General features: G+C 38.9%; 5 protein-coding genes across 8 annotated transcripts; 2 read left to right on the top strand and 3 right to left on the bottom strand.

Moving 5' to 3' along the window:
• Positions 1-3,956: 3,956 nt before the first annotated feature.
• Positions 3,957-5,569, bottom strand: LOC108557514 (protein yellow-like). The gene is made up of 5 exons (XM_017914043.1): positions 5,300-5,569; positions 4,908-5,241; positions 4,509-4,850; positions 4,260-4,451; positions 3,957-4,141 (listed from the first exon to the last, which is right to left on the bottom strand). Exons 1-5 carry the CDS (start codon positions 5,518-5,520, stop codon positions 4,001-4,003), a joined length of 1,230 nt encoding a protein of 409 aa, XP_017769532.1. The 5' UTR covers positions 5,521-5,569; the 3' UTR covers positions 3,957-4,000.
• Positions 5,570-6,637: 1,068 nt separating this feature from the next.
• Positions 6,638-10,863, top strand: LOC108557549 (putative odorant receptor 71a). The gene is made up of 5 exons (XM_017914102.1): positions 6,638-7,379; positions 10,241-10,340; positions 10,399-10,503; positions 10,565-10,720; positions 10,774-10,863. The coding sequence occupies exons 1-5, from the start codon at positions 6,763-6,765 to the stop codon at positions 10,825-10,827; spliced, it is 1,032 nt and encodes a 343-aa protein (XP_017769591.1). The 5' UTR covers positions 6,638-6,762; the 3' UTR covers positions 10,828-10,863.
• On the bottom strand, positions 10,741-11,828 carry LOC108557548 (YEATS domain-containing protein 4). Its single transcript, XM_017914100.1, has 3 exons — positions 11,646-11,828; positions 11,116-11,590; positions 10,741-11,035 (listed from the first exon to the last, which is right to left on the bottom strand). The coding sequence occupies exons 1-3, from the start codon at positions 11,691-11,693 to the stop codon at positions 10,872-10,874; spliced, it is 687 nt and encodes a 228-aa protein (XP_017769589.1). The 5' UTR covers positions 11,694-11,828; the 3' UTR covers positions 10,741-10,871.
• Positions 11,829-12,029: 201 nt separating this feature from the next.
• On the top strand, positions 12,030-18,434 carry LOC108557547. Of its 2 annotated transcripts, XM_017914099.1 has the most exons (6): positions 12,030-12,319; positions 12,655-12,758; positions 12,823-14,320; positions 14,378-16,792; positions 16,858-17,567; positions 17,636-18,434. In XM_017914099.1, the coding sequence occupies exons 3-6, from the start codon at positions 12,931-12,933 to the stop codon at positions 18,155-18,157; spliced, it is 5,037 nt and encodes a 1,678-aa protein (XP_017769588.1). In that variant the 5' UTR covers positions 12,030-12,319; positions 12,655-12,758; positions 12,823-12,930; the 3' UTR covers positions 18,158-18,434. The 2 variants fall into 2 exon arrangements, with proteins under 2 accessions (XP_017769588.1, XP_017769587.1); XM_017914098.1 differs by lacking the exon at positions 12,655-12,758.
• A 625-nt stretch (positions 18,435-19,059) lies between these two features.
• Positions 19,060-21,878, bottom strand: LOC108557551 (nitrogen permease regulator 3-like protein). 3 transcript variants are annotated; one of them, XM_017914105.1, is made up of 7 exons: positions 21,666-21,878; positions 21,166-21,603; positions 20,258-20,757; positions 19,838-20,181; positions 19,665-19,772; positions 19,501-19,606; positions 19,060-19,442 (listed from the first exon to the last, which is right to left on the bottom strand). In XM_017914105.1, exons 2-7 carry the CDS (start codon positions 21,569-21,571, stop codon positions 19,233-19,235), a joined length of 1,674 nt encoding a protein of 557 aa, XP_017769594.1. In that variant the 5' UTR covers positions 21,572-21,603; positions 21,666-21,878; the 3' UTR covers positions 19,060-19,232. The 3 variants fall into 3 exon arrangements, with proteins under 3 accessions (XP_017769594.1, XP_017769595.1, XP_017769593.1); XM_017914106.1 differs by having other exon boundaries at positions 19,501-19,603; positions 21,166-21,615; XM_017914104.1 differs by having other exon boundaries at positions 21,166-21,615.
• Between the last annotated feature and the right edge of the window lie 337 nt (positions 21,879-22,215).

Here is a 22,215-nt window from a genome sequence, read left to right on the forward strand (position 1 = left end):
AAATGCACCAGCAAGGACACCTAGTGAACGACAGCCTCATACACTACACATCTCATTTGTGCCTGAGTAAATCTTTAAGTCCAATGTCTTTAATAATTAATAATCAATCGGCGACAATAAAATTAGCTTAAAATCTAACAACGGTGTAATAAGTGTTTTCTCTACCCGGCGCATCCACTTCATTGTTTTTAGTTTTAAGAAGTTATGAGAATACAGTTATTAACGCATAGGATGCGTTCCATAAAATTACTTCGGTAAGCAAATTTTAAAGTTAAAAATATGACTGTATTATTTCGTAAAGAAAATGAATAGCTTTTTTGATTGTCCAGAAAACGATGCAGAAAAAATCAGCACTATGTGGATTTTAAGTAAAATTTAGTTGAGGTAGTTTCATACAACTGAAATAAATTATAATAATCCTCTGGATGTATATTCCTAAACTCTTGATAATTGTTAAAAATGCTTAGAGTAGTATTTTACCCAATTCATCAACAATAAATGTATTAGTAACATCAGTATTAAGTAATTTACAATCAGCTGCACCTAAAACTTCTACAGTCATTTTTTTAGGTAGAAATTTATTTTTTTTCAACCTTTTTATTCACTACTGTTTAATGATGAAAATATTTAGTAAATAATCTGGCGGTTGACAATATTTTAATTGGCGATTATCCTTTACTTATTTGGTTATTAGTTGAATTTTAAGGGTAGATTCGGTGGCTTGTCTCGCTTCAGTTGCTGTGTTGTTGGGCTATTGTCCAGAAGATTGACATCTAGTACGTTTGGATGTCTGTCTAGTCTATTTTAGTATCGGCTACTCTTTTTCGTAATTGTTTCCTCTACTGTTTCCATTTAAGGTCCTCATGAATTCTCCTGTTCGTAACATACCATGAAGCACCAATGATCCTTCTTAGGCTCTTCGACTGGAATCTTTGTATGGTCGTAATATTAGATCTGCTGTTGACTACCTATAGCTCTATTCCGTATGTCCAGACAGGTTTTAAAATTACTTTATAGATCAGCAACTTATTTTTTTTTCAAAATTGGCAAGCCAGTAGAGTTTCCTGAACTTAATTTCGAGTTGTTCTCTTTTTGCTTGGATTTGATCCTTCCAGGTCAATGCATACCCAGATATTTAACTTTATTAGCAGGTGGGCAGGAGTTATTTCTCATAGTGAAGGTGTACTGATTTCTATTCATTGACCTTCATTATCCATTTTTGTAGCCATTCCTGAATTAGGTTCAGGTTTACTTGTAGGTGATGTGATGCAACTGCTGGGTCTGCATTAGATGATAATATTGCAGAATCATCGGCAGCTGAATCAACGTTGCAGCTGTTTTTTTGTCAGTTAAGGGCATATCTGCGGTATATAGTATATACAGGATAGGTCCTAGACCTAACGTGATTGGATACAAATTCGTCACCGAATCGAACACTTTCACTTGGAAGGTTATCCAGTTAAATATGAATATATTATTTTATAAAAGTTGTATGGTAAAATCTTCTTTAATTTATAGTGCAGTCCCGTGTTCTACACTTTGTCAAATGCTTGCGATACATCTAAGAATTCGCTTGAGCAATAGCGCTTCTCTTTCAGGTCTTGGCTTATTATATCTATCATTCTATTAACTTGTTCGATGGTACCGTGTTGACAACGAAATCCAAATTGGTGATTTGGTATTAGCTCATTGTTGTTTATGACTATTTTGAGCCTATTCATTAATAATTTTTAATAATTATTATTATTGGAAGTGGACTTATAGGATTTTATGTCTTCGGGAGCCTTTAATGGTTTTGATATTAGGATAATTTGAGCTAATTAATGTAGATATTAAATTAATTTAGTGTTCTAAAAACGAAATTTCGATAATTTGTTATATGTCGTAATAATTTTGTTTAAAATCTAGTAAATTTTATGTTGGATTTTTACCATTATTATGATTAAATAAATAAAACTTTTTCTTGCTTTTATAAGAAGTTTGTTGTATTCCAGGAGTCCAGGTGATATGCCGGTCGTGGATAGTTATAACGGCGATAATCATCGTATCGTGGAGATAGAGTGAAGAAGGTTACGGAAGTTAGGAATGTGATAGCAAGTGAAAGAGTGAGGAAGAATGATCTAAGCATGACGTCGACTCGTCAATCAACACTATATCATTCAATCCAGAATCAAACGGTAGTTTGGAACTATCTCATCTAGAATTAGTTGAATATTTAAGATACTTCATCAATGCAGATCAATTTTATGCATTTACATATAATACCACACCACATTCAGCCACAGGCTTAACCCCCTTCAAAATCTTATACGGACATAATCATTTTAGCTAAACCCGAACCAACATATGCGTATGACGAATATACGAGAAAAAATAATTATTTGGTGATAGAGGCAGTTCTTCAGTGAAGTTCTCACCTCCGCTCATTGGCCTGGATTTTAGAAAGAGAACACTGAATGTACTTCTAGAGATGGAAAATTCCATCAAATTTAGTGGGCACTATACAACTATTACAATAATCTAACAAACGCTGTTTGAATCACGGTCATCACCTATATTTTGCAAACATTCTACTACGTCCTTGATTTATTATTTAGTATTCGAGTCTTCTCCGACCCCAGTAAGAACATGCAAAGATGGCATGGATTTTATGGCCATAGCCCTGAAGTTCAACTTCTCGTTAACCAAACTCTTGTCGTTGTTGTTAATTGCCAATATCATACTTATTACATAATTTTTTATAGGTAATTAGCATATTTTTTTATATTGAAACACAAATAGTGTTTCTTACGGATTAGTAGAATAAAAAATAATATGGTTTAGTACAATTATAGTAATTCTTATCAAACTAATACAAAATATTTGCATTTTATTTAATAAATTCTAAAAAAATTTGTGTTAAAAAAAAACTAGATTGTGGTCATAAAGAGCAATGAAACATTCATTTGTCTATAGTGACAATATCGAGTTCCGAACCTAAGTTTGAGTATTGAGGTTCCATTGTATGCGTTTAATACCCGGCGCATCCGCTTCAAATAAGAACATTAATGAATTCAGTTATCGATTTTTTTTCGAATCACCTTGCATGTAATTCACTTAAAACTATTACTTATAAAATACATACTATTTGAAGGTAATTTTTTGCACTCGCACAGTTGATCCATTATCCTTGAAAAAATTTATGCTGGTAGTCCATGAGATGAATTACTTTCATTCACTTTGAGCATTTTTTTTGGGAATAAATAAAATCCTTTTTTTTTGCCATACTTCAAAACTGTATTGTTTTAAGTATTTTGTTTTGCATTTAAGTTTATTTTTTAAATATCCTTTTATAATTAGAAATTATCAGGGAAGTTAGGATTAATTTATTTATTAGTAGATAAAAGATGTTTATTTAAATAAAAAATCTTTATTTTCCATTGTTAATTCTCTGTTTGTTATTTTTCGTATAATCAATTATAGATTATTCAAAGTTTTTGGAAATTCCGCAATTGTAATACTTAATTGATTGCTGGATATTTATGGATGACAACAGAATGGGATCCGTTGGTATTTCTCAATAATTTTATAATGAATTATGTTTTTGTTACAAGATCAGATCAAAAATACGTACATAATACACGGAGTTTTACGTTCACGTTTGCATCGAAACGTGAAAGTAGTCCAGTTTGAGTTTGCAATAAAAAAAATTATATAATCTCTTGAGAGTTCTCTCACGGTTACGACCTCGCCGACCGGAATTTGTTTACATATTATTTTTTTTTGTGTTGGATGCAATTAGTTGATATTTATTATATTTATCTGTGTTTTGTTGGGATTTTCTATTCAATTTGTGCAACATTAGGAATTACATAATATTTATTCGTTTATTCATATTCATATTTATGTTTATTACATACATGATACTTAAAAAAAATATAATAAATGTAGTCGAGAGTGTTAAAAAACTCTCGCATTAAATAGTTTAAATATGTTTTTGAACTTATTTATTGCGTCCACTCTATTCGCAAACTGTGCCCCTAATGGCGTCGGCTACTTTGATCCTGAAAATTCTGTAGTTGACCATATTTGGGTCGAGTTCGGTGTAGAGGAAAGACGGCATTCTGTCGGATAATATGAAGAGGTTTTGCTCGGAGTCGATCTGCAAAAATAATAAAATAAATGTTTGAGTATGTGAGTATGAAACCAGATCTATTTGATGTTTCGGTCGTTCCCCTGCAGTAGTGGTCGTCCTTGTAAGTAATGCAATTCGAAATTACCTTCAGGTCGTTGGTGAATATGAGGCGCTCCTTGTCTTGAGCAACGAGAGCCAAAGTGTTTGGGCTCAAAGGTTTCCTAGGGTTCCAACAAGCTACGGCGTCGCGGTTCAGTTGGGTCATGAAGACGACTCCTGTCGTCTCGTCCAGGTCACTCGCAGATGCTTGACCTAAGTCTCCTTTTTCTCCTTCAATCTATTAAATTTCATATTTAAATATTATTAATGGACGTCGTTTTGCAGCGAAGAGTACCTTGAATAAGTAATAGGAATGCGGGTCGGTGGCGATGGTCTTGTTCTGCAGGACCCTGGTGGAAACGGAGAATTCCTTGGTGCTGGCTAACGGATGGAAGTACATAGTGCGGTATCCGTCATTTTGAATGGCGGAGAGAGCCAAGCCAAAGACGCCATCAGTCCATTGGAAGTTGAGGCCGCCGACGTTGAAATCTCCCTTGAGCGGATCGAAGTGGAAGAAGTTGTGCTGCACCCTCCAGGAGGTGTTCTCCTGGCAAGAGTAGACCACGAGCCCGTAAGCGCCTAAATCTGGGACATAGGCAAAAGCCTCGTCACATCTTCCGGGATTCACATCAACCACCTATGTAAAATTTATCTTGAAACGAGGAATTTCTACGCTTATGATCCGACAACTTACGACGTTGGCGAAGAAAGAGTCTTCCTTGAGGTCGGAAGGCTGGAATTCGTATCTCTTGATGAGTTTATCGGTGTTCAAGTCGTAGATGACCAAGGCTGGTTTAGCGACCTGGTTGCCTTCTCCTAAGATATCGGCGAGACCGGTGTCCATCACCCACAAGCGATCGCACGAGTCGACGGTTACTCTGAAGGTGGACACGACGGAATCGATGTCGATTTTGTTGTCCTTGGGTATGATGTTTGCCTTCCAGCTCGGGTACGGAATCAAAGCGGCGGTATTATTTCTCGGTTCCAATTCGACGTAGTTCAAGGAAGAAGCGACTCCGGCCTTCCATCTGCAGAGAATCCTCTAGTAAACGAATCGAAATATATGTGATATTGATGTTATTTTACCTTGGAACGGTCACAAAAAGTTTGTTTTTCCAACGGGCAAGACCCAGTGGCAAATTGTTGGCCGGAATGTAGGCGCCAGAGTGGAGAGCCTCCTGCTTGGCTTGCTCATTGGGCCAGGCGAATTCCAGTTGATTCCAACTGAAGATCTCATCCAATTGACCAGCGGCTGAAACCGCGGCCAACAAACCGGCTACCAGAAGGATTCGATGAAGGGACAACATCTTCTCTGCTCAGAATTCCGCTGAGCACTGCCGTCAATTCGCGCGACTCAACGGTAATCGAGACCATCGGGGCCCCCACCAGCGCAAGAGGTTCGCATATCCAATTCACTACACTTTTTTAGAAAACGTGATTTACTATTGACCATGAACTTATTGCTGTTCGACCAGAAGGAACAACAACAACAAAATGCTCGGCCGACTTGACCATCGTCATTTTATGCAATGATAACTTCCAGCTAGGTAAATACAATTCATCAGGACCGGATCAAGTCAACAAGATCAACGGTGTTTTCATTATTAAAATCGGCTATGACGATAATTCAATTAAACACAAGCGATTTTAATTAATTAGCATTGGTAAATACGTAAGAGGTTTGTTACCCAATAGGCCGATTTCACGGTAGTTTAATCTGTTGCAAGTGACGGCCCTGCAGATCATGATTTACGTAATAGCGATGATTAATTTGGAGCCGGTTGTTATTATATTTTTCTTTTATGTTGTTCCCCTCTCATCTTAACGGTCCATCGACCATTGCGAAAACGTAAATTATCACTCCTTTTTTTTGCTTCCTTCAACGTTTCAACTTTCGGTTTGCATCTGGTTCATCTCGTAAAGCTTACGTAATGCGTGTGTGTATGTGCGTACGTGAAAGCCACAGACGATGGATAAAAATGCACGGAGTGTAGTAATAATTTCAATCACGCGGCCTTCGATTTATTCAGATTGTTTCGTACAATTATTTGTTCTAATTTTTATTCTTTTTCTGTTTTATTGTATTTAGCGAAGGTGACTGGGAGATATAATAATCATCTCCCCTAGGATAAAAGTACACTCTCACTCACTAAGTATTTATCGCTTCGTGCTATTTATTCTTTCTTCTGGCGCAATGCACACTGTAATTTCGCCACGGCTCTAATGACGGGGCAATTTGAATAATGACGGCCGAAAGAAATCCCCGAATAACAGATTCACTTTGGTGCTTTTCTTTCATTCCAAAGAATGGAGACTTACGCGAAAAACCACTTCGCCTTTAATAGGTCCGAAAAGTCATCCTTTAATAAAAACAATACAAATACTCGAATAAAACAATACATTATTTTGGTTTGCTTCTTTTCAGATGGATTCTGCAATGTGCAGGGCTGTGGGCGCCGGAAGATGCCAGTAAATTGACCTCGCTGCTATACAAATGTTACGCCGTCTTCGTGTTTTGCTTTGTTAACATTTACTTCACGCTGACCGAGATGTACAGTTTCTTTGAGACTTATCATCATCTAGATCTGTTCATAAAAAACTTGAATTTCGCATTGACCCATCTGATGGGGGCCATAAAGTGTGCGTTCTGGTTCCGCAGAGGGTCGTATCTCATTGCGATCATCAGGACCTTGGAGCAGCCGCGTTTTCAATACGTGCAGAGCGAGACCTTCAATCCGGGAAAGATCAGCGTCGATGCAAAGCGCAGGGGATTCAAGTACACCATGGCTTTCTTCCTACTGGCGCATATGACACTCTCATCGTCCTACATTCCCAGCGGGTTGATGGCCGTCTTCCGCCCCACATACGTCCTGGATACCCACGGGAACGCTACTTTTGTCCAGCAACTTCCTTACTTCAGTTGGATACCCTTCAAGCATGATACTCCCACCACCTACATCTTCGCTTTGGTATACCAGGCTGGTCCTATGGTCTCGTACGCTTATAGCATAGTTGGCATGGACACCCTCTTCATGAACATCATGAATTACCTTGCTTGCCACCTGCAGATCCTGTCCGGAGCATTCGCCACGGTCGTGCAACGCTCAAAACAGCAACCGGAGCGAGAATTGAAGAAGTGTATCGTCCACCTTCAAACGGTCATTAGGTGAGAGATATTGAAATTAATGCACGTCAAATTTCGACCTTTTACATACATCACATTCAAAAGTAGGTGTTTATTTTTTTCGGTTACTGCTAAAATCGCATATGGTTAACGGTTATATTCCCTGAAGCTATGTAGACAATTAAAAATAATATATTCATGTAGTTCTTAATGGAAATAGAACTGCGCCTTGTGTTCCAAATTTTGATTAACAGTAACACACAACTCGATCATATTGATATACAAATAGATTTTTTTTTATTGTGTTAAGCTGATTTACGGGCTAATGACCTACCAGTATTCTCGAACTGATGACATTTCAGATCGCTTCAAGGATGTTATTATCACAAATAAAAGGAACACATACACATCTGAGAATCAACTTTGGTAAAACCGCAGAATTAACTGACAAAAAATAGAATTTCCCATTTTAGTAAGATTCCCGAAACCATGACATAGAATTAATCTCTCGTAAAGTTTTTACTACTTTGCATAAAATTAACGATATTTAAAGTGGAAAGAATGAAAACACGTTGCTTCACATAAACAACAGGAAAATTAATTTTAAAACTGTTATTTACAATACCACATAGTCCAGGTAATCAATTCAATCAATATCCCGCACTGTTTGAAACCGCACTAATTGAGGAGTTTAAAACCGTATAAAAATAAGCAGCTCACAAAGATTTTTCAAATAATTTTGAGTATTATTTTTTTTAGAATTTATTTTGTTCAATTCAAATTTAGTTAGTTTTGAAATTTTCAAACCGTACTATAGTGAATCCGCACTGATCGATGCCGGACTATGAGGAGATATTACTGTATTTATTTAAAAAAAATGATGTTAAAACAAAACGTAAAATATTTTAAACAATTTACATTTTGATTATGCATGAACAAATATTTGCAAATTATTATATTTTGAAAGATTTGTTATTGAAGAGTGATAAATAGTACTTCTATTTTTAACAAAAGTTAATCTTTATTCGCGTCTCCGCTAAACATCTGTCAATTATGAAACGCTCGTACGTGTTTGACAACATTATACTACAGTAAAACCTGTTTTTGTGCGGTAGATACGGACCGCATAAAAGAAACGGCACAAAAAAAATATTAAAATTTTCATAAATTCTTACATATAACAAATAACTTTGTATAATACATTACAGAAACTCACTTAGAAAATACGTCAAAAATTCGCGCATCTTCTTGTGATCAATTGGTTCAAAATCGACTAACAGGTAGTACATGTGCACACTGATAGAAAACATTACATTATGATGCCAATGACGTCGGATTTTATATACCGCATAAAAAAGGACCGCACAAAAAGAGGTTCTACTTTTAAAATGGAAATTTCTATCCATGAAAGTTTTTCCAATGTAAAATTTCATAATCAATTGTTGCCGTGCGCAATGGAGTTTTGTTATGATGTAACATTAAAAAACCAAGTCATTAGCTATGATATCGTATTTCAAACGATATAATAATAATACATTATACTGGTGTTATTGTTTTTCTATTTTTCAAGCTGCTAATGACAATTAATCTAAGGTAAATATAATTTTTCCGTTTGCGTGATTCGTCTTTACCTTTGATTGAATTAATTCTATACGTGTTGATCATTATTTGACCCTACTTTAATTGTAGGTGAACAGTTATTTGTGGATTGCACTATTATGAATAGAAAAACGTTTGAATAAGAAAAAAATGAAAATGAACTCCATCCAAGGCTTTTAGCACTTGAGCGTTTAAGCATTCAATATTCACATTTTTTTGAAAATTTCAAAACAAACTGTAATTGACAAAAATCTGAAAATTTAGTACATAATTTCGTTTTTTTCTTCTTTATACAATCAAGTCTATTTTTGTGGGATTTTAAAGTATTCAACACGATTACCCGCACGATGCGTTGTATTGCTGTATATACCAATGACATGTAACTTTTGGATTTTTTAAATTCTTCATGGCTTCAGGAAAATTAAATTTGCATATTTTTAAGTAAATTATTTTCCTTTTAACCGATTCTCGATAATATTATTTTACAAATTTAAGACACACAATGCGTTATCTTCATCTTAAACGATATTAAATGCTAAAGTTATTAATATATTATGCGATAATTGTTTGGAATCTTTCACATCGGACAGCTCAAGGTTTCGTAGGATAAATGCCGTGCGATGTATGTAACCTGTACCACTTAATACAATGCGGAGATGGCTATCGTGTTAATTGGTCATTTCGTTTAAATGATTTGTAGAAGATATTACAAGGAAAATTAATCGTAATAAAAAGTAATACTCTCGAAATCTTTCCTAATATGATTTTTACTACTTTTAGCATAAGCATAAATTTTAAAGCAATTTCTGCTTCATGTTTTTGAATATTACCAATTGTAATATTACAACAAAAACAAACATCTTTTTAGTATGCCAGGATGCGTCCGATCTGTTGTTGTTTGCGGTGAAACCATGAAATTGGATTCACGTCGCGCGCGCGCTCCCGATTTGCATACGTTAACTGCAAATTCTCGGAACGAAGGGCAACAGCGCGCTTTCATCTTTCCAACATCATAAGTGGTAATTGCGTAATACAAATCGGATATATTTATTCATTCGTTGTTGCTGCAGCAGCCGATGAATAGAAGGGAAATTAATCGCAAGTCACGCAACAATGACCACAACCCGACCCGTTCCGATTTTATTTCCTTTGTTCGAATCGGACTGTTAACAATTTATCTCGATTCTATTTTAAATCTGTATTGTGCAAATGCGCAATATGAATATCCAATAATAACAACAAATAAACTTTTTCTTAGGAAGGAATATAATGATGGGATTTATTGTTTTTTTCTGTGGTTTCAGGATGTGCGAGAAACTAGAGGACGTCCACAAATATCTGACGTTGGGTCAGGTGATGGCGACGCTCTTCATACTCTGCACCAGTTTGTTCTTAGTATCTACGGTAGAAAAAAAGCAACACAGTTAAATAGAATAAAATGTAATATACATATCAATTGTAGACGCCTGTAGCGAGTAAACAATTCGCCGCAGAATCTGTATACATGATCGCCATGGGTTTTCAGCTAGTGCTCTACTGTTGGTTCGGGAATCAGGTCACTTTGGGGGTAGTTAAGAAACTTATATATCTATATAACACGCTAAATGATGCACAACAATTCGCTTCAGGCTTCTGAAATTCCAATGGCGCTGTGGAAGTGCGACTGGTTGTCGACCACGAAATCGTTCAAAGCATGCATGCTTATCACGATGATCAGAATGAAAAAACCCATCTACCTGACGGTCGGTAAATTTGCTCCGCTCACCCTGGCCACATACGTCGCCGTAGGTTATGCTACACTTGGTTAACTTAATCTAATATGATCGTGTCGTTACAGATATTGAAAGGTTCCTATTCATTCTTCGCCGTTTTGAAAAAGGCCAACGACTGAGGAGGAAATGTGATACATTATGTAGGGAGATTAGAGAGGGCACTTTACATGGAAAATTGTTGTCCATCCTGCACTTTGGCGATTTCCTTGAACTGAGTTATCGTCTCTTTCGCTAACTTCAGCCGATTTTTCAGCACTAATATCTCGTTTCTGACTCTCACGCGCATATCGCTTATAGTTTTCATAGTCTTATTCTTGCGCTCCTCAACTGAAAAATATAAAATGTTTTTAATACTAAGTCTTATTATGGTAATAAAATAATAATATAAATTTAAAAAATGCACTTACAATCAGTATTGTGTTCCCATTGATCCAAAGTTAACTGTTTCGTGTTGGTCAGTAGGTGTTGCATTAATTGAGTGGGATCTTGAAAAACAATCTCATCATAGTTTTCGGAAACTAAGCCTTTGCTTTGGTCTATAGTTACATCCATAGTGCTGCCAGCTGCATGGAAAAGTTTTAGTACATGGTACATGGTGACAGGTCTTTCATTTGGATCAATGAAATGTATCTTTATGACAATCTCAAATTCACCCCAGCCAGTCTCACTTATCTCATAAGGAGGCTTAACCACAATACGGTTTTGATTGGCATAACTCTCATGTAACTTGAAATGCACCTTCTTTACATAAGCTGACATGTCCTCATTATTGTAAGGTTTCACATAAACTGTCCACTGGTGAGTGTGTCCATCCTCTTCACGCTTCTTTCCGAAATACCTTGCTATGTTTCCATAAACGATGGGCTTCACAATGCACACACCCTGCATCAACAGATGATGAGATATCTCAGGAAATTTACAAGAGTTACGGACTTACCTTCATACGGCCTCCAGAATCTGGTCCAAAATCTGTCGGAAGACTCATTTTTGTTACCAAAATTATTGTTTATTTAGACCGGCGTTAGATTAATGAAAACAAAAACATCAAAGCACGTGAATGTCAAACATTGCAAGAACTATGTTAATGTTGATGTCAGTTGATGTATTCAGTTTACGTCTGGAAATTTGGCTTGAATGAACTAGAAAAGATTACTTTATTATCGGCAAGTGGTTTAGAATTAATAGTTTTCTAAAATAATAAGAGGAAAGAGTATAATATTATTGGATTTTTGATGATGGTTGGTAAGGTTTTAGTTGGTTTTAGTGCTTTTCTGTCGGTGTTAAGTTGGTATAACTGCACAAAATAATAGTGGTTATGGAATCCGAAATGGGGCGCCATTTTATTAACCTTTCAGGCGGGGAGTCGTAATAACTAATTTGTTATTAGTTGATTGCGGAACACGAGGGAGTGAAGTTGTATGGAAAGTTAATGTGCTGGTTGCTGTGTGCTAACAGCAAATGTAATTAGAATAGTAGCATACGCCTGAAAGTGTTGTTTTTGACTACCGTCATCTCTGAATGCCAATAGGATTACAGTGGCCAGGAGGAATATAAACACACGCAGCAAAGATTAAATTAAACAACAGACACACACTACCACCGGCTGTAACGGTATGTCTAGTTTAAAAATCTTATATGACTCGTCGCCTCGGTCATTCTAATTCGAAATTGAAATGTTAATTGAATGTTGTTATTAGTATTAATAATGTGAATGGGAATATTGATGTATGGATGTGGGGGGAACGACGGCCGAGCGTGCCTGCCTCAGTGATCTCGTTCCACTCTCCTAACATGCTTAACAGTGCTCATAAGTAGGGTACATGTAGTGTTCAAGGCAATAATTCACAATTCATTATGATCTACTCGATGCAACAGTATTTGAGTACAATAAGATTTTCAAACATCAGGCTTGATTGGTATATAAACAATTCATTTATGCTTTGTAGGTTATGTGCTGTCATCATCATTCATTCACCATCTTCACCGTTGCTGGGCTTGGGTGCACATGAAAATGTAGTCAACTGCATGTCAACTAAATGTGCATGTGCATGTAAGTGTCATTCAATTGGTCAATGAATTTGTATTGGTAGTAATTGGGTGGGAGTTTGTTGCAGATCATTCATATTTTGTTGTTTGGCAATATTGATTGTGCATTGAAGATATTCCATCCATCAAGAAAGGCCCACCACACAGAATAAAAACTTAATGATATCATTGGCGGTATGGAAGATGGTTCCGGTGGCGTCTCGTCGTCGTCATCGGCTGCAGCAGCAGCAGAAACAGCTGTAAATCAAAATCAGACAGAACCGAATAATGGCAAAACAGTCATGGCTAACTTTCCAATTGGCGATCAGACAAGTTGTTCTAGTCCGCTGAAGGTAAACGGCGACTCGGCTTCCGCTACGACGGTGGTAACACCACCGGACGACGCGAAGGATACGAATAGCTCGGATTGCGACGCCCTGGTGATCGATGAACCGCGATCTCCAACTTTAACGAAGATTAAAGAGGAACAAAAGGAGGAAGAGGAGGAGGTTGTGGCAGATGAAATCCAGGATCATCATCAACAACAATTTACGCATACGAATCCATACTTCTCGGAGTCGATTTTCGAATTGTCCAGTCAGTACAATAAGCCCAATCCTCAAGTGGAGGACGAAGAGGACGACGACGAAGAGCTGACCAAGGTCAGTACTACAACCACTACGATCAGCACGACGACGAATGGCAAGAAGGTGCCTAGGAAGAAACACAAGCTCAGAGAATACGCCCAGTATTTAGGTCTTCAGCCTACCGTTCAGTTCAAATGCTCTAAGTGTGGCTCGGCCGGTTTTCCGTCATTGCAAGTCTTGAACGAGCATCTTGTTAACTGCACATCGCGCATCCCATTGCCGCCCCCTGTGCCAGCCTCTAACAACGCGACCAATTTCCGTGTTACGCGAAAGGTGTTTCTGTGCTCGGCGTGCGGTACTTACTACGAGAACTGGAATCTTTTTCTGCACATGCGAGAGGTGCACAAACGCTTCATATGCTTGTATTGTCTGGGGATGTTTCCGCATGCCGAGAAACTGTCACTGCATTTGGTATCCAAACACAATTGTGCTCCGGGACGCTTCGAGACTGTTAAGGACTTTTTTGGCGCTTACAAGGAACCGTGTTTCTTAATGTGCTGTGACTGTCAGACTGTGTTCAATGAGCAGGAGGACTTTAGTAATCACATTTGCATCGACAGCAACAACGAACCACCGGGTGATGAGCTCAAGCAGCAGCGACTACTACCAGTTGTCGAGGAGAACAACAGCAGCACAACTGCCGTCGCGGCGGCGGCGACAACAACAGCTTCGACTAATTGTGCTATTAATGTGAACGAGACAGAAACGACCATGGTTATAGATCAGCAGGCGGAGAGTAGCGATCAGACGGCGATGGAGGTAGATGAAACAAAAGAGGAGGTTGAAAAAGCACCAGAAGTGATGAACGGTGATGTGGACAATATTTGTGCGGAGGAACGGCCTAAAGTTAAAGACGAGAAATGTGATGAAAACGTAGAGGATGAGGAAGGAGAGGATGATAACGCTACTGTTGAAGATAATGATAATATCGAAAGAACAGGTACAATCCATAATAGTATCATAATAGCTTGCATAATATTAATGTTTATTTTTTTAGGACCAGAAAACGACGACGTGGAGGAAAACGAAGAAGAAGATGATGGTGACAATCAAGAAGATATGGATGTGGATGATGCGGCGAGCGGCAGATCGTCGCCAGCTGATGAAGATGAAGAGGAGGCTGCGATATCCCCGCCAGCGTCACCTGGGGAACCGGAACCGGAAGTCTCCGTCACCGATGAGAGGAAAGTTCCGAAAGTGACACTGAAATTGCCAAAAATAACCAACTACAGTTCGATCGCCGACGACGAGGAAGAGGAGGAGGAGGAATACGACGACGAAGACGATCAAAGCGACGACAGCGAGAAATTGACAATGGAGGTGGATAAATCGGAGGAGCAAAGCGACGTTGAGATCGGCGGTGATCCATCGGTGAACGCGACGCCACGCGACCAAATGCAGCAACCACCAGATGATGATGAATTAGAAGACGATACAGGCGATCCTCAAGATCAGTCTCGGATCAATGGCGCTGACGATGAACAAGACGAGAAGAGTGTTGTAGAGGAGGAAATGCAAAGTGATCCAAACTCGATTCCTACTGCCGGAAGTGATATTGCCATAATAGAATTAGAGCTGGAGCAACCATTAGACAAGTTTGATATTAGGTTCTTGTTGCAAAAGTGTCTGAAGGCGACGGTAGCCACATGCTTATATTGTAATCACGCTAGGAGGATAGCGGTTAATGGCAAGCAACTTGGATTGCACGCTATCTCCGACCATCGTTTCTCCGCTATAGTGAAAAGTATCACGGCTGAAGAATTGATACCGGAAAGTTTCAACAATAGGATTAAGGAATGCTTCGGAGAACTAGAGAATATCTACTTCAGTCTCGAATCAACATTCGGTAATGAGTGTGTCACTTACTCTCATATGTTTGAGTGTTTCCAGTGTCGATATAGCACTTCCGTGCATAAGGAATTATACCTGCATAACAGAAAACTGCACGCGAAGGCCATACTTCTGTGTACAATGTGTAAGACTAGTTTCTACAGTTACAGCGAACTTATATGCCACCTGTGTCCAGGACTGTATGTGCTCGAAAGTGAAGTGCAGTTTCGCTGTTGTTTGTGTGTGAGTGATGACCTTCCATCCGCTTTCCGGTTGATGGTGCATCTCAGGAAGCGGCACCACGTGTGCGACGTCTGTTTAGAGATGTGCCACAACCAGTCCCGACTCTCGAATCACATATGGAAACACAAGTTACATCACTTGTGTTACCGCTGTGGCATCTCTTATAGAAATAAACCGGACATTACGAAGCATCTATACTGGAAGCACGGCACGGAGAGTGTGCTGTGTAAGAAATGCCAGCAGAAGAAGTGGCCGCATGTTTACCACTTCTGTATACCGCCGACGAGTTTCACGTGCGAGGAATGCAATCTGAGTTTCTCCAAGGCCGTTCGGTTGATGGTCCATAAACGACAGCACGAGAACAATTTCCCGCACGTCTGCGCCGAGGAGGATTGCACAGAAAAGTTCATCTCGAAGAAACTCCTCGAAAAGCACTCTCACAAACACAGAGAACCTGTGAAAGAGGAGGATGATGTGGAGGACGACGAAGAACCGGATGTTGGTGGAGCGGAGAAGAGGCCTGGCGACATTGGTGTCAAGAATGAATCTCAAGTTGAATTAAGGCAGGATGAGCCTAAGGTTGAGAGCGAAAATCAAAAATCGGAAGAGCCGAATACGAGCGAGGTGCCTAAGCCAACTAAAGTCGACGTCTATGATTTACCTGAATTAAATCTATCGGAAAGCGATAGCAGTGAATCGGAGGAAGAAGATAACAAATCGAAACCTACTACGGAAATTAACACGACTAATACCAAATCTTCTTTTGGCGATGATGATTTGGATGCCTTGATATTGACACCACAATCTGGGGAGGTGTTGAAAACCGACGAAGATGGAAAATTGAACGGACCAGTTCCAATTTTGGAGAACGTCTGGGACGATTTTAAAAACTATCAAGCGAACATTGCCAAACTTGATATTCTTACTGACGTCGGAAAAGAGGAGGATGACGATTTGCCAAAGATATTGACAGATATACCAGAAGTGTTAACAGTGGAGGTGGCATTGCGCGATCACGATTATTGTGCCCCGACGATGGACACGCTCAAAGAAGAGGAGGATATGTTTGCCAAACCTACAACGTCGGTGGTAGCCGCTGATACCAGCGCAGATCATGATTATTGTACCGCGCAGGTGATGCCCAACCCGGAACCCCCTAAGCCCGAGCCGGAGCAGAAGGGCGGTGCTATAGCCACGAAGCCACCACCATCTAGCGACTCCAGCTCGGATTCGGACTCATCGAGCTGTACGTGCGGTTCCAACTGCTCGTGCAGTTCTAGCTCAGATAGTTCCAGTTCTTCCTCAGATAGCAGCGAATCCGACAGTTCCAGTGAAGAAGGTATAGACATTATTCTTATCACTTTATGAGCGTTGGAGAATTACTTTTATTATTATAAACTTTAGGTCGACGAAGACAACAAGTCAGACGGGAGAGACGGCGACAAAAGAAGACCAAGCAGCAGAAGTCATCAACGGTCGTACAGGAACAAAAACCTGCAGCCGCTCCGACGACAGTACCAGAAGTGGCGCCAAAACCAAAGGTTGTTGTTCCCAAGAAGGATATTCCCATAATGGAATCGGATCTGGAGACGACGGAATCAGACACGGATGAAGATTTTTACGACAAGGAGCCGCAGAAATTGGCGAATAAGATGCTTGCTGAAAAGCGGGAACGGATGTTACAGTTGGCCGGCATCGGACCGTTCATCAATGGATCGATGATCGACAGTCGACCTTCAACTCCCAGTTTGCCTCCAGAAGAGGTAAAAGTGAAGAAGTCCAAATCAAAATCCAAGAAAAAGAAGAAAAAGAAAAGCTCGCGGCACGAGCAGGAAAAGAATACTATGCTGACGCTGACCATACCGAAGCATTCGCCGAGTTATGCCTCCAGCGTTTATAATAACAGTAGCCCCAACATCGTAAGCATAAATAACGTGAACAATTCAATGAGCGGAGGACACGCGTTGACGGCCGGAGTGCTCAGCGAGACAGATTCGAATACACGAGCGTCGAAGCGCAGAAGGGTGCCGAATAAATTTTACGGCTATTCCAGTGATGAGGAGACCGAGAAGGCTGCCGGGAATCAAGGATTCGGCAATTTCAAATTTAGAAAAGCAAGTTTTATTCAAACTGGCCTAGTTAAGCATGATTATTCTAATTCATTTATGTTTCTTTCACATAGGTGGACCTTCCGTCGCCGGTAGTACCGCCCATTACAATCAAGGCTCCGCCCCCACAGACTGTGGAGCCGATCTCAATACGGATGACGCCAAAGTCTGGAGAGATGCGGGTGCAGCCTTTGAGATTGCCCTTCCCCAAAATTGCTCGAACCGGAATGCCGAGAATGAGGAAACCTCAGCCGCTCGCCGTCGTTCCTGATGCGCCTCCTCTACCGCCTGTACATACGGCTGTCGTAGCTCCAAATGCTACCGAGAATTCCGACTCGAACAGCTCCAGCAGCGAGGACGAAACTGTTCCAACAAACGTGGTCAAGGAGCAGCCGGCTCTGTACTGCTACTGCAGGTGTCCCTACGATGAGGTATCAGAGATGATCGGGTGCGACGCTGACGATTGCGCCATTGAGTGGTTTCATTTTGAGTGTGTCGGAATTATGGTGCCACCGAAAGGACAATGGTACTGCCCAGATTGCAGGAAAAAGAAGCAGCAACGGAGAGACATGCAGCACTCTCAAATGTCCTCTTAATTCATGATTCACAATTATATAAATATTACGTATATTTACGTTTATATTCAAAAATATAGGTATTAAGTTGTTTCTCCGTTTACTACTACTGCTACTTACTACTACTATTACTATTGGATTGCATGTATACAACAATTTGGCAGGCTGAAAGGAAATCGGCGTTCTTTTTTCGTTATATTATATACAATGTATGTAAAAACGTAAAGAAGTTCTATTAGAAACTATAAAACTAAAAATGGAATGAAAGAAGCAAAAAATTTAACAGTACCTGTATATAAGCTACTTAATTATTGTTTATTACTTATATATTATATACATACATACATACGTATATATATGTATAGAGAGATAGATATTGTGATTTTTATTTTGTTGTATAATTCAGTTTTAATTTTATTATTTTCGAAATTTGTTAATTTTCTATAGTTAATGAAAAACATTTGAAAAAAGTGAGTAAGGAAAGATATGCCAAAATTTTATTAATTTTTACCATAATTTAAAAATAAGACGACGATGATGATGGATAATAAGTAAGTGCGTACACGTTGTTAAATAAAAGGATGCGATTAAGGAAAGAAAATGTAAATTTTGTAAATATATTTTTTAATATCGGTAGTGTATTATATAAACTTATATACATATATATATATATAAAGAAAAGAAATACCACTGGTGAGATTTAAACTGTTCTTTTTATTTTGTTTCACTTTTATTTAATGATCGCTAATTATACAAAGAAGACAAAAACTATTTATTTTATTTTTAAAGAAAATAATTTTTGTATCGTTAAGACATGTATACTACTACTATCTTTGTTCGTGCAGGAGAAGCGAGAGGTGTAAAATAAAGTAGAAGGATGAGGAAGTTGAAACGAAATATGAGTATATATATAAAAAAGTGAATAGAATCAAATATATATTATATTCTTTTTGAATCACAACGTACATTCCGTCCATATCTTCTGCAAAGATTCGCATTTATTCCAGCCAGTATTTGTTGGACACGTGAGACATTTTTTTCATCTTCATTTTTCCATATATTTACATTTCCAATGGCAGGTTGAGGGTGCCCTCAATCAAGGACAGGAAAACATTGCGATGGTCGGGTCTTCGGTTTCGTAGGTAATCAATACATCGCGGAACTTGTCCAGAAGTTGCAGCAACTGACTGCGTCTCAGATTTTCCAAATACATTATTTCCTCGATGTGGTGGTTTCCTGTGAAATACTTTTTGCGACATAGCCGGGCGAATAGCCTCAGATCGTCAGTGTTGTTCGATGCTGGTATCTTTTATAAACAAATGGATATGATTACATGCTAAAAGATACAATTACGTTGATGTTACCTTAAAGATAATGCTCCTTTCTTCGTCGGTGAAATCTAACAGCAGCTCCTCGTGGTAATCGTGCTTGTCTTCGTCGGTCGAATTATAACTGAAGTTCTCGGAGCTGCTGTAAAATTAGAAAAAAAAGGAAGTTGGATTGAATCGTAATTATTTGGCAGCTATACTTTTTAGTTTCTGCTTCGGATTTGCTCTCCAAGCCTTCGGATATAGTCGATGTGCCACTCTCCGATTCCGTTCGCATTTTTCTCGTTGCACTAATCGACTCGCTTTCGCTGTAAGAACAAAAAAAAATCAATGAAAATTTTGATCGGATTCGTTTTTATTATAAAAACTCAACGATTGATTGGCCACGAACTGATCTGCTATCATAAATTGGATATAAGTGTGTAGCTGAAGCAAAAGATGGTTCTGAAGCATCCAGATGATCATCTGTACCAAGGTCGATTGCTGGGAAGGGTGATGTAGCGGATTGCACTTCTGTCCGAGGGACGTGGGGAGAGAAAACTCGCTGATTGCTCTTATCAGATTCATCCCTTGGAACAACTCGCTGAACTTGTCGACCAGTGGCGAATTAAGATGCAATGAAGCCTCTGGAGCTATCACGTATTTGTTGGTCGAACAGATCGGGTAGATTACCGTGGCCCTAGCCCAGTACACCAGATGCGCCGTCAGGTCGAAGATCTGCAAAGAGAAAGAGATCGACAGTTCAGCTGGAGGACGTTGTCAGATATAGAGAAGAGAGTAGAGCGACACCGACATGGGACGGCGTCAAATCAGAATCCGTGGCGAGCGTTTGCAGATTCTTCAGCGGCGAGTACTGCGTCAGCATGCGTTTCAAGGATGGTGATCCGTCCAGAGAGATGAAATCGTTGATGGATTGCACCGGACAGAGCAGCAGCAAACTGTGGTACGGTCTCAGCGACTTGATGCATCGATCTATGTCCTCCGGTTCCACGAGCTTACCCTGCAGATGCCACTGATGCACTTTCTGTGGTAAGCAGAAATTCAGTGGAATCCATCTGTTGATGCGGATGTTGACGAGGCCGGTGCCGCACAGGTCTTCGTACATTTTCTTCAGGTTCTTCGCAAGAATGCTCTTCTCGAGGATCGTAAGGAATGCGGCGTCCGGGTTACTTGCATATCCATCGTCGTGCGCGGTCATCATCACTTGCATTTCGTCGTTCACGTAACCGCATCGTGTTTCCTCGTGCTCCAGCAGTATTCCCATCAGCTTGCTCAAGTCATGGTAACATTTAACTGGAATTAGAATAGTATTTTTGATTTATATATACTCCTGTTATATAAAACTTAGTTTAAACACTTGACAAAATAATATATATGAATATGAAGAACCTCATAATAAAGGTAATAATGGATCATAGGACCAAACTATGACCTAAATAAGATGCTAATGTTATTCTGGTAACTCCTAGTTTTTCTTTCTTTATGTATGTATAACAGATGGTTGCTTTGAATATTTATCAAACTATTTTACCTAAGTATTATTAATTAATTCACATCAAAAAAATATGGAAATTGACTGATATACAAAATCATAATAAAACTTATTAAGTTGTACAACTAACAATAGTAATACTTTAGGAAAAACTTAAGCATCACAATTAAATTAATCTATTGAACTGTTTAATTTCCTTTAAATCTTACCAACTGAATGAGTTGCCAGAGCTTGTAGTGCAAAGACCACATTTATCAGTAAACATCCAGATGTATCCAGCTGCTTCTTCCTCAACTGAAGCAACGTGGGATGACTGACGAAACGGACATCGTTCACTTTCAGTTCGAATTTCCTATTGCACAGCTCCGGTTTTACCGCAAACAGCGACGAGAGTACCTCGTCAGTGAATCCCGTCAGCTGACATTTGTTTATGTTGGAACGTGGCTGTGGTATGGTCTGCAGGGAATCATCAACAATGGGCAAGGTGTAGGGATTACGACGACGAGCATTTGATGGTTCGTTCTTCTCTTGCATGTGAAATGGATATCTGAAAAGCAGTCTGTCCCCTTTGCTGTCCGACTTAACCAGTATGATGCTCAATGGGTTAACCTCCATCTTTTCAGCATCGAATCAACTCTTGCCATATACTAAATTTAAACCTATAAGTTTAATACATACATCAAAGAGCAACAAAATGAAAGTTACTTACCTCAACATATATCTATGACAATAATAACAACACAGCAATAAATATTGTAGAAGATCAGCCAATGTTTGGGTTCACTATCAAGCAGGATTCTGCACGTTTACAGCTATCAAGCATCATCCGGTTGTCGTAAATAGACTTTGGTTTTTGATTAATCTGCTGCAAGATTGCAGATTACCAAAGACAACAGCTGATGACCACGAAGACATTGAATTTAACGAGTATATTGAGTTGCCTAAAGTACAAAAAAATATATCGTCGCATTGTATCGGTTAGAGAAATGGAACGCATTATCGTATATTACATTTATATGGGGAAAACGGTTTCACTATACGAGTACAAATCCGAACATTTTGGAACGGATTATGCTCGTTAAGCGAGGTTCCACTGTAAAAAGTGACGGATTCAAATTTCAGCAAAATTTAACAAATCTATTATATTTGTTGAGACTGGTGACTGTGACTACAATCATTGAAAACAAGAAATTTGAAGTAATAACAATCGTGCATTTACAAGGGAATACTAGCTTGAGCATTAATACGAATTTCCAATA

This window comes from Nicrophorus vespilloides, unplaced genomic scaffold, assembly GCF_001412225.1.
Source record: "Nicrophorus vespilloides isolate i.1.1-1 unplaced genomic scaffold, Nicve_v1.0, whole genome shotgun sequence".
Lineage (NCBI taxonomy): Eukaryota > Metazoa > Arthropoda > Insecta > Coleoptera > Silphidae > Nicrophorus > Nicrophorus vespilloides.

Excerpts from the sequence above, each read along its gene's own strand:
- LOC108557514 (XM_017914043.1), bottom strand. The coding sequence starts at position 5,520 with ATGTTGTCCCTTCATCGAATCCTTCTGGTAGCCGGTTTGTTGGCCGCG. Across the intron at positions 5,242-5,299 it reads CTTTTTGTGACCGTTCCAAG|ATGGAAGGCCGGAGTCGCTT; the intron begins GTAAAATAACAT and ends GATTCTCTGCAG. Across the intron at positions 4,142-4,259 it reads TATTCACCAACGACCTGAAG|ATCGACTCCGAGCAAAACCT; the intron begins GTAATTTCGAAT and ends TTATTTTTGCAG.
- LOC108557549 (XM_017914102.1), top strand. The coding sequence starts at position 6,763 with ATGTACAGTTTCTTTGAGACTTATCATCATCTAGATCTGTTCATAAAA. Across the intron at positions 10,504-10,564 it reads GGAATCAGGTCACTTTGGGG|GCTTCTGAAATTCCAATGGC; the intron begins GTAGTTAAGAAA and ends AATTCGCTTCAG. Across the intron at positions 10,721-10,773 it reads CCCTGGCCACATACGTCGCC|ATATTGAAAGGTTCCTATTC; the intron begins GTAGGTTATGCT and ends GTGTCGTTACAG.
- LOC108557548 (XM_017914100.1), bottom strand. The coding sequence starts at position 11,693 with ATGAGTCTTCCGACAGATTTTGGACCAGATTCTGGAGGCCGTATGAAG. Across the intron at positions 11,591-11,645 it reads ATTCTGGAGGCCGTATGAAG|GGTGTGTGCATTGTGAAGCC; the intron begins GTAAGTCCGTAA and ends CTGTTGATGCAG. Across the intron at positions 11,036-11,115 it reads ATGGGAACACAATACTGATT|TTGAGGAGCGCAAGAATAAG; the intron begins GTAAGTGCATTT and ends TATATTTTTCAG.
- LOC108557547 (XM_017914099.1), top strand. The coding sequence starts at position 12,931 with ATGGAAGATGGTTCCGGTGGCGTCTCGTCGTCGTCATCGGCTGCAGCA. Across the intron at positions 14,321-14,377 it reads TGATAATATCGAAAGAACAG|GACCAGAAAACGACGACGTG; the intron begins GTACAATCCATA and ends TTATTTTTTTAG. Across the intron at positions 17,568-17,635 it reads GCAATTTCAAATTTAGAAAA|GTGGACCTTCCGTCGCCGGT; the intron begins GCAAGTTTTATT and ends TCTTTCACATAG.
- LOC108557551 (XM_017914105.1), bottom strand. The coding sequence starts at position 21,571 with ATGGAGGTTAACCCATTGAGCATCATACTGGTTAAGTCGGACAGCAAA. Across the intron at positions 20,182-20,257 it reads CTGATTTGACGCCGTCCCAT|ATCTTCGACCTGACGGCGCA; the intron begins GTCGGTGTCGCT and ends TTCTCTTTGCAG. Across the intron at positions 19,443-19,500 it reads AAAGGAGCATTATCTTTAAG|ATACCAGCATCGAACAACAC; the intron begins GTAACATCAACG and ends TGTTTATAAAAG.